The following is an 11377-nucleotide window of genomic DNA, read 5'->3' as shown; positions in this document are numbered from 1 at the left end:
CAACCTTTTCACAAGAATGACAATTATTACTCCAAAATTTGCTTACATTTCTAACAATCCAATCCACGACACTGCAAGCCTAACATTGAACTCTTCAAGGCTTCAGAAATAAAACAAGGATTTTGTTATCGGATGCATATTGAACTGTTCAAGGCTACAAAAATAAAACAAGGATTTTGTTATCAGATGCCCTAAGGGGATGTTTGGTAGAGTGGATTTTAGAGAGGATGGAAAAAAAAATTTGGGAAAATGAGAAAGAAAAACCTTTTAGAGAGTGTTTGGTTGGGAGAAGGGGAGGGAAAAGAGATGGTGGGGCCTGGGTGTTTTCACCCAAGGCCCATAAAAAAATTCTCTTCTCAAAATGGGGAGAAAACTAGAGGGGAGAAAATGAAGCACCCGCCCAAATGGCCTTTCTTTTTTTTTTTTTTTTTTTTTTTTTTTTTTTTTTTTTTTTTTTTGTGGTTTCGTCTAGTGTGTTTTTTTTTTTCACTTGCACATACACAATTTATTTGCTAAAAAAATGTGTTGCTAATGGAGACATAATTGTAAATTTATATCAACTTCACTTTTTCATCCTCTCATTTTTCTTTTCAACCAAACAAATAAGTTTTCTATATCTCCACTTTTCCATCCTCCCAACCAAACACAAATAGGAGAAAACTAAATCTCTTCTATCCTCTCACTTTTTTATTCTCTCCCCATTTTTCTATCCCCCCACTTTCCACTCTTCCAACCAAACGAACCCAGGGTATTCATCTAGGAAATACTTTTAGAAACGATTTATTGGAAAAGAAAAAAAAAACAATTGATTTATTTAAGAGTTTTATTTATTTATTTTTCTCATAAAATTGGTATCAAATTATCTTAAAATTGTTTATTAACAAATGCTTAGACACTTGTTAATTGAACCCATAAAATAATAAGAAATGTACTTGGGATTTCCCTATGTAGCAGGCAAATCAAAAGTAGCTTTCCAAATTACAAAGGAGATGACATTGAAGAAGTTTCAAGGCTGGAAAGAATGATTGCAATCAATGGCGGTGTGCAAGTTAATGATCGTTATAGTAGCACTATCTCCGCTTATATCATTAGCCGTTTCAAACTCCCTCAAACTTTATACAAAGAACTAATACAATGGTGAATAAATTTTGATGGGATCAAAAATTTTGATGGGGTCAACAAAGGGAGTAAAGAAGAATCCTTAGGACAGGCTAGAAAAATTTGTGTAGACCAAAGCATATGGGAGTTATGGCTTTTAGGCATCTCCAAAGGTTTTGTTGATATTGTATTTGTCCGACCTTGAATTTGGATGAAATTTTAGCTCTAAATTAAAAGATTTCATGGTTTTAATTGTTGAACCCCATTTTTTGTTGATTTTTATCAATTTTTTATGTGCTTAACTAAATCTAGCTGAGTGTGATTGGAATAATTTTGATACCATATTTAAGGCCATGAAATTTTGTCAAATTTGACTACTTATATCGATAACTAGATATATTCAAATTATATTTAATATAAGTTTCTTAATGACCCCCTCAAAAATATTTTTGGAGCCGCCATTGTACATAACAAATGTCACCAAGTTAAAGACCCTTCAAAATGTTGGTTGTGGAGAAGAGTGCGGTAAAAATCCACGTACTATAGGCTCAATGATGCATTACTAGCAAGATAGGGACGTATAATTATACATAAACCTAAATGTATTATCTCACCAGTGGTGGCACCACATTGCCTCCCGTGAGTATAAATGAACACTTTGATTTGGGACAAAAAAATTTTACATATAATTTTTTGTTTTGACGACCCTAAAATAAAAATTTTAGCAGGCAACCAAGGTCATTGCCATGGCAGAGATCATTTGGACGGCCAACAGCCAGGATCTGTGCTTCCTGAAAGCATGCTCAAAACATTTCTCCTATGTAGTTAGTTTGCTTTGCACTTATGGTAGTATGTATCTATATTGCACATTTTTAGTTTCCTTTGCACTTATAGTAGTGCATATATATTGCACATTTTTATATGAAATTGTTGCTACTTTGTAAATAGCTTTGAATCAAAAATTGTGTATCACTTCCTATTTTGGCGAGCCTTTATTGAGTAACTTAAGAATTTATTAAGTGCAGATTAAGGTACTTGTGAACATATCTTTAAGCACTTTGACGCCAATGGATATGGGAAAATCTCCCTTCCGGTAATTTGGGTCCTCCCAAAGCATGTATAGACAGAGTTATACAATCTTGTATATTACACAAGGTAGCGACTAATCATAATAAGTAAAGCTGTAAGACACAGTACCAACCACATGTTTGCTTTGTATTGTTTTATGCGAAGGAAGCAATGTGTAAAGTTTCCTATTAGGGGAAGTTATTTATAGAGAGAGGAAAAAAATCATGTAAAACAAGCTGAAGTAGTTTGGAAGCAGTAAGAAATAGAAATTTTTTGTAAGGGATCAAGTTAAATATATTAAAAAAATTAAATCTAAAATATAAATGTTATGCCTATTAAAAAAATATTTAAAAAGTTGGGTAAAGATTGTAAATTCTTAGGTGGGGTCAATAATATATATTTAATATTTTAAGGGTTTTTTTTTTAAAGAAAAATTAGGCTGCAATAACCCTAGAAGTATATAAACTAATGAGTTTAGCCTCTAACCACATACAATTATAAAGGGGCTCAATATATTTAAGGAGATAATGCTTGATGGCTTTAGAGGTAAGAACCCAAGCTGAAGCAGAAATTGGAGCTGCTAAAGAATATGCACTTGCAAAAGTGCTTTTGCTCCTCTGTTTGTTTTTATTGGTTTAACTTTAAGCATTGCAAGCATGCAGTATATACTGAGAATACAAAAAAGTTTCTATAAAATTCCATTGGGAATTTCGGTTGCAAATTTTCGGTTGCAAGCTTATTGATATCTCCAAAATTTTGATAGACGAGTTTGAATATCACCAAATTAAACCTTTAGAAAATAGAAAATTTTATGTCGAAATTAAACCGGTTGGGAGTAAAATATTCATCCCATTGCATGGTGATTGATAAAACAATCCACATGTATTTTTAAAAAATGACTTTTGTAATGAGTCATGTGACTAGTTTTATTAATATATGTAGATTATTTTATGAGTCTTATCATGTAATGGGTTGAGGGAAGTTTCTAGAATCTTGCATCTCTTCTCGAGTTTCTTTATACGTTTTAGTAAAATTATCTAAAAAAAAATCCATCAGAGTTTCATCCATTTCTTTACAAAATTCTCTATTTCTCTGAAGTTTAGCTCTCTATCCTTTGTTAAAGAAATAACGTATTCTTAATTCACCAAAAAATAGGAATTGAAATATTATAAATGGATGACACTGCAAAAAATTTGATGGTTTCGGCCCTGGGGCCCTCCCTATGGGAAGAGGGAAGAATCATAATTGAACGTGCACATGGGAATTTATGAGGCTTGGATTGATGTTATGAACCGAGAAAAAGGAAGTGGCTTAGGTGTGTTTATAAGATTAATATAGCTAGGCCTAGGGGAGGGGTCCATACGTACAAACATAGGATTACTAAATTGATGAGACTGAAAGCTCATCTTGTTTTAGAGCATTGTCATCAAGAATGCTAAATATTTTAGCATTTAGCATCCTAAAATTCTACTTTATCAATTTTAACATACCATTTTACAATCCACCAAACACCAAACATTCTATTTTTTTTACAACTACATTTAAATTATATTATTTTTATTTTACCACTTTCTATCTCTTTCCACCACTTTCTCCTCAACGGCTAGCCACCGTCAGCCACCATCACCATACATCATCAACATTCAACAGCAAACCCAGACCCATGGCCAACCCACTGCCACCATAATCAGCATCCATCCAAAAATCAACCCCATAGCACCCCTCCCCCCCCCCCACCCCCCCCCAAAAAAAAAAAAAAACAACAACAAAAACTAAACTAAACTTGAGAGAGAGAAGCCTCACCCTGAGAGGAAGAGAGGGAGGCGGAGAATAGAGCGGCAAACAAAACCCACAAACCCAAGACCGACGACAAGCAAAACCCATCAAACCCAAGACCCATGCCTCAGCCATAGCAACCCACCTCAGTCACCACCCACCCATCTCATTCTCAACTCCAACCAAAACCCACCACCCCGATCTCCCCAGCCAAAACCCATCGCCCCGCATCTGTGCCAGGAATCACGGTGAATAGTCTTCGAATCGTCATGGAAATTTGCGATTGCGAGGCGATAGCTAGCGAAGCAGTCCCATTTCGCGATTTGGAGGTAGATTGAGATGTACCGTGGCAAAGCTTGCGAGTCTCCTTTCGAATACACGAGAAGCCTACAATTGTAGCCGCCAACCTCAAAGTACTTGCTCCACAGAACGCAAACCCACGAACCTAGACCCATGAACCCAGACCCACAAACCCAGACCCACAAAATCATCGGAGCACATCAGACCACGACCCACGACCATCGGTGGAGCACAATCATTTGTAGAGCACACTCATCGGCGAACCACATCGGCGAGCACAGAGAGAGAAGAGAGAAGAAAGAACTGGAGAGGGGAAAGAGAAAGATAGAAGAGAGAGAGAGCCTGAGGTGAATAAAAAATAATTTTTGTTTTACAATTGTAGCTACAGTGTAGTCTCAAATATGAGATTGCACTGTAGCTTGAATCTTAAAAATTTAAGATTTGCCGGTTTGATGGAGTGTGTTTTTATCTCAAAAATGCTAAAAAATAAAATTTTTAGCATTTGAGAGGTTCAATGAGAATGCTCTTAAGGAACGTGTTTGCGCCATCCATGCTTTTAAGAATGTGCACAATACTCACCAAGCATTTTCAAAAGTTCATACTAGTATTCTAAAAGAATTACAATATTTCAATGACTCTAATTCTTACCTGGTCAATCTCTTCTGGATAAAAGGTGAGATATCATATAGTGTATGTTTGGATTGCGTTTTAAGTCTGCATGTGCATTTGCATTTTACACACAGTGGAACCCACGGCTACAATAGCTAAAATATCATGCCCAAGATTGAAAAATGCATCTGTTAGTGGGTCATGTGCACTGTTCATGTGACTCACAAAACTCTTTTTTCAGTAAAATTTTTACTAAAAATGGGTCATACTATTTGCACATGTAAAAATTATTTTATTACAATATTTTCAGTTTTAAGTAATAAACTGTATCTAAACGAACCCATAAAACATGAGGAGAAAAGAACTAGATGGTCTCCCCTATGATGGGGAAGCCCATTGAACCAGGAGGCAGTTTCCCATTGCACTTGGCGTTCGCCCATGAATATGCATTTGCTAAAGTGCTTTTGCACCTCTGGTGTTTTTTTTTTTGGGGGGGGGGGGGGGTGTTTAACTTTAAGCATTGCAAGCATGCAGTATATACTGAGAATACAAAAAAGTTTCTTTAAAATTCCATTGAGAATTTCGGTTGCAAATCTACGGTTTGCTGCCAGGCTTATTAATATCACCAAAATTTTATAGACAAGGTAGAATATCACCAAATTAAACCCTTAGAAAATAGAAAAATTTATGTTTAAACCGGTTGGGAGTAAAATTCATTCATCCCACTGTGTAGTGATTGATAAAGCAATCAACATGTATTTTTAGAAAAATACTTTTGTAACAAGTCATGTGAGTAGTTTTATGAGTTATCATGTATTGGGTTGAGGGAGATTTCACGTAGAGAATCTTGTATCTTTTTTCTGATTTCTTTTTCTGTTTTAGCAAAACTATCTAAAAAATTCCATCGGAGTTTCATCCATTTCTTTACAAAATTCTCTATTTCTCTAAAGTTTAGCTCTCCATCCCTTGTTAAAAAAGTAATATATTCTTAATCCACCAAAGAATAGGAATTGAAGTATTTATAAATGGACGGCATTGTAAAGAATTTGATGGTTTTGACCCGTTGGTGAGCCAAATGAGAACCAATAATAACTAGTTACAACAACAGTTTGTAAAAATATTATAAAATAGTTCGTAGAAACGTGCATTGAGATGCTCCATGTGCTACATATGTCTATGACATTATGTACTCAAAAACTTATTTAGCAGCGAGAATCTTTGCTTTGGCAATACATATTTTCCTCTAGTTTCTGCTAGCGTGAGTGTCCTAGTTTTATGATCTATCATGGCAGTAGTCCCGCTGTCAATGTCTCTCTGTGTCTCTCATGATCCATTTGTTGTTGTTGCTTGTATCTCGTGGTTTTGGTACTTTGGTGAAAGTCTTATATAGATGATGGGAGATTGGGAGGGAATTATTATTTTTTAATTAAAGTTGCACTAGTGACAAAAAAAGGAACAAGAGAGAACAAGGAGTGCATAATCTGCTTATTCTTGGTCATAAAAGAATGAGGAAAGATGGAATTTTTTTTGGGATCAATAATGAAAAATGAGATCTGCTCCCTCGTTTATAGCGATGAACTAAGTGTTTTGTCCCATGTCAAAATTCTACTTTCTATCTTTTTCATATTATAATCTACTTATTTGTTCATATCGACGTAAAATTGTTTCGATGTTGAGCCCAAGTATAAGCAACTTTCACAATTTATACAAATAAATTACTCATATCTTGATTTCTCTGTTTTTGTCATCTTTGTAATCTTAACTGTGAAAATGATGAGTTGAATAACAACTGCATAACAGAGTCAATCTTGAGAGGGTAAAGTAACAATTTAGAAATCCTAAATAAATAATTTTAAAATGACTCAAACCATGTATGAGTAAAGTGTAAAACTGTAAATAACCCTTCAATAAAAGTAAAATTCAAAAAAGTGCAGCTTGAAACTGTACAACCAAACGAGCATTAAACAATAAGAACAATAAATTTAGAAATTCAAAAATTTTCACAATGGTTGATGATTTATACATGAAAAAAAAAAAAAAAAATAGTGTCATTAATGACTCAGGTAAAAATAATATTGGTCTAATCATAATTTCTCAATTATATAAGCAAATTCAAAAAAAATATTATTTCAATCACATTGCTCAAAGGTGGATATAATTTTATTACATTTTAAAATTAGGCGGTCAACTTAGGCACGACCATCTTATGATACAAATCATTAGATTTGTAATTCTCTATTCATCTTATCAAACGATGTATTGTATTTGTTGCATTAGCAAAAGCTATATATTGTTAAGATTTTTTATGCTAGACGGTAGGTGCTTTACTGGGTTGTTGCTACTCTGTCAATAAATCCCTATTGTTAAGGGTTAGTTGTTTAATTGAATTAGTCTTACCATGTTATTAGGATCTAAAACCGTGGGCTGTTATTTTTCTTGTTTTTCAAGTGTTACTCTGTAAGGCTATAAGATAACCAAGTTTGCTCTTCAATAAAACTAGTCTCTAACTTGTGCAATGCACGGAAAAGCTATTAAGTTTGAGACTTTAAAGAATACACACACACACATGTGACAATTATTCAAGATACTATTCAATCATAAAAAATAGCAATAAAATGAATAACGTACCATACTATCCAATAGACATTGCAACTTTAAATGAACAATATGTAATAAATTAAAAATAACAAACCTTCATTCCCAATGTGGCGTAAATGAGTTAATTTACTCCACCAATAAAACGCTACAACGTCAATCCTGTATTGAAAGAGTAATACACACAAACTCACACAAGCACACACAATCACATCTCAATTGAACTCAAAATCCTCCCCATTCGATTCAGACTTGAAGTGGTCCTTGGGTTTAGACGTTGGAGGAATTGTTCTTCAGGTCTAAATCATATGGGGAGGATTTTGAGTTTAATTGAGATGTAATTGTGTGTGCTAGTAATGTGGCAATGTTTTATTGGTGGCGTAAATTAACTCATTTACACGACATCCAAACCAAAGGTTTACTCAATTGAAAAACACCATATTTCTTAAGTCTCCATAATTGCAGATAGTGGTGCGAGTTCCGCATTACAGTTTCTGCATAATTAGAGGAAAACTGATGCACTTTGATGAAGCCTACATAAATCTTATTTGAATAAACATTTTTATATGTGGCTTTGCCAATTGCAGTGCCTTCACTTGTAGTGGGTCTGAAAGATGAGCAAGAATTCCACATCAACATGACTCTTTTTTCAATCCATCCATATGGTTAATCTTTAGTTCCTTATCTCTTAATCTGGCCCTTCCTTTTCCTTTACACGGGCCTTATAATTAACTCACTTTTGAAACTAACCATGGCATACACTTTACGGATCATACCACCATCACAATAGTTTGTCTAATATTGCTTTGATAGGCTCATAAGTTCGAATGGCTATTGAGTTCGAATCATTGAGGTCAAACTTTTTGGGTCTACGGTCTCAAATTAAGCTTCGTGTGTGAGGAGACTTCATAGCTCGCATGTGATGAGATTTCATGGTGTGAGCTTGAACGAATTTTTGCCGGCTCGAGAGGTCAAACTTTCTGGGATTATGGTCTCAAATTAAGCTTCGTATACGAGGAGGCTTCATGGCTCGCTAGAGGAGATTTTGTTGTTCACAGAGGCTTCGCAGTTCGCACTCGAAGTGGATTACTTTATGTTCGAGCTTGCAGAGATTTCGTAAGGTTTTCACCATATAGAGTGGGTCTTTATTAGGTTTTCAATTTGGGGGTAACATGCCTCTCATCTTCCTCCATCTCTAAAGGGGTTGACTACGACAATTTTATGAATTGGGTGAGAAGCTGGGTAGCAAGGAGAAGAACTGTTTCACAAAAAAAGTCGTGTAGCAAATCGAAGGAATTAAAAAGGCTGAAACTATTTATTATTATTATTTAAAAAAAAAAGGGATGATATTGGTTATATAATATTTATAAATTATAGTAATATTTATATTTATTTATTTTAATATTGTTAACGTAGAAAATTGTGGGAGCTTCAAAAGCCTCAGTTTTATATATATATATATATATAGATAATAGATATTTCTCCCAGATTTCTTTATTTCTTCATAAAATTTTCTGGTTATTAACATATATATCCACATAGGAACTCACTACCTTTTGCATAAGAACCGTCAATAACAATAGAACCCACTTATTCAAAGTATTTCGAACTTTGCCAAGAGAAGATGAACGTTGAAATTGAAGTAATCTCCAAGGAGATAATCAAACCATGTTCGCCAACCCCCACCCATCTTCGCTATTATCAGCTTTCCTCTATCGACCAAATACAATCTCTCGTATACAATTCTTGCATATTCTTCTACTCAAAGAGTGATAGGGATATCATTGCCAAATCCAATAAGCTCAAGCAATCACTATCCAAGGTCTTAACATCTTACTATCCTTTAGCAGGGCGCATCGAAGACAATGTTTCTGTAGACTGCAATGATGAAGGCGCTTACTATCCTGAAGCACAAGCCAAGTGCCAGCTTTCACATATCATTGCAGATTCAAATCCCAAAGAGTTGAAGAAATTGCTCCCATGTGAACCTGATGATGCCACACACTATGTAACCCTCGCTATTCAAGTTAACTTCTTCACTTGTGGTGGTATTGCCATTGGTGTTTGCATTTCTCACAAGCTGGCAGATGGGTTATCCTCCGTCATGTTCATGAAAGCTTGGGCTTCCGTGGCTGAGGTGAGAGCGATTGTATTTGTCCACAAATTACATCATCCACTTTCTTCCCACCAAAGAGTACTTCTATGTCTCAACCAAAATCTGATATAACAAAAGAGAAGCTTGTGTTAAAAAGGTTTGTGTTTAGTTCTGCTTCAATAGCGGCTCTTAAAGCAAAATATGCAGAAGAAAGCTCATCAGTCTTGGAAAACCGAGTATACCCAACTCGTGTGGAGGCCTTAACAGCTCTTATATATAGCCGATACATAGCAGCCACTCAAGTAAAATTTGGAGCCGAAAAGCTGCACATAGTGCTTCATGCAGTGAATTTAAGGACAAGGATGGATCCTCCGCTACCTGAATATTCTTTTGGAAATATCTCCCAGCTCACATCAGCGATCCTGTCAAGTGAGACTGGCCAAGCCTTGTTGCAGAGTCTTGTGGGTAAGTTGAGAACTGCAATAGGAAAATTCAACAATGATTTTGTCAAAAAACTACAGGAAGGCATTGATCCAGCGGATCGTCTTCGAGAGAGTGCTGGAAAAGTCAGAAGAGAAGATATAGTCGCATTTCTTTTCTCTAGTTTGTGCAGATTTCCTTTATATATACGACATTGACTTTGGCTGGGGGAAGCTTATATGGGTCGCCTGGGTTAGCTCATCACCTCTCAAAAATACAGCTTTTTTTGTAGACACCAAATGTGGGGATGGAATTGAGACATGGGTTACCTTGAAAGAGGAAGACATGGCTAAATTTGAATGTGATGATGAGATCCTTCGCTACCTTTCCATCACCTAGATTAATGTATAGGGTAATGTCTCTTACACATATCTTGTTGTACACATATTATTTTTTAAATTGAAATTGTGTCTTGAAGTTACATTTGAATTCAAAAATTTTCAAATTGAAATCGTGACTTCAAGACACACTTTCAATAATTGTGTGTACTTTGGGTCCGTTTGGATACAACTTATTTTTGCTGAAAACTAATTGTTGCTAAAAATACTGTAACAAAATAATTTTTAAATGTATGAATAGTATCGTGGGACTCATTTTTAATATTTTTTTTTTCTGAATAAAGTGGTTGTGGGTCCCTGAACAGTGCATGAACAGTACCATTTGTCTCATGAACAGAAAATTCTGTCTCCTGAACCGCGTGAAAGCAAAAAAAAAAAAAAAAGCAACATTGAAAACGCAATGCTACAAAACGCTGTATCCAAACCAATACTTTGTGTAATAGGGCAGTGTGTATTAGACATTGCCCTAATTAATGCATAATATTTCAATTTGTACTCGTGGGTTCCCATTAAATTGTAAAATCTTTGATTGCCAGATAAAGGATCTGCAATTGACACAATAAAATAAACCTAATGTTGTAATTTCAAATCATATTGATTGTCTATGTAGGTAATATTTAATTATGAATTATAAGAGTTCTATATGTGTCACAACTAGGAATTCATAGTTTCTTAGTTGGATTTTGTTGTTAACTAAATTATCATGTCTTATGCCATGTGCAATGCAATTCGTAACATTTTAATACAAAAATTATCTAATGGCCCATGTATAAAACTTAGTATGTGTTATAATATTTGGAGGATCAAGTTCAAAGAAGAGCCATTGCTTCTATCTCCATCATTGCATCTCTAATAATCTTCATCTTCTTCTCTTCTTAAAGATATTTCAAATTGCAAACCCCCAATACGACCTTCCCAAATCCCCAATTTCCATTGCCCATGCCCCAAATTCTTCACTGCCTCCAAAAACACCCCTTATCCTCCTTTGTCATTTCACTGCCCATGCCCATGGTAGATC

At 35.0% G+C, this 11377-nt stretch overlaps 1 protein-coding gene across 1 annotated transcript; it reads left to right on the top strand.

The window, feature by feature from the left end:
* The first annotated feature begins 9070 nt into the window (after positions 1–9070).
* On the top strand, positions 9071–10399 carry LOC112010639 (stemmadenine O-acetyltransferase). The gene is given in 3 exon segments (XM_065778285.1): positions 9071–9583; positions 9640–10164; positions 10166–10399. Coding segments are annotated over 3 exon segments (1233 nt in total). The 3' UTR covers positions 10361–10399.
* The last annotated feature ends 978 nt before the right edge of the window (positions 10400–11377 follow it).

The sequence above is a fragment of the Quercus suber genome, unplaced genomic scaffold (genome assembly GCF_002906115.3).
Source record: "Quercus suber isolate HL8 unplaced genomic scaffold, Cork oak 2.0 scaffold_177, whole genome shotgun sequence".
Classification (NCBI taxonomy): Eukaryota; Viridiplantae; Streptophyta; class Magnoliopsida; order Fagales; family Fagaceae; genus Quercus; species Quercus suber.
The sequence above is the reverse complement of the archived record's forward strand: the minus strand, read 5'-3'. Positions and strand labels throughout refer to the sequence as shown.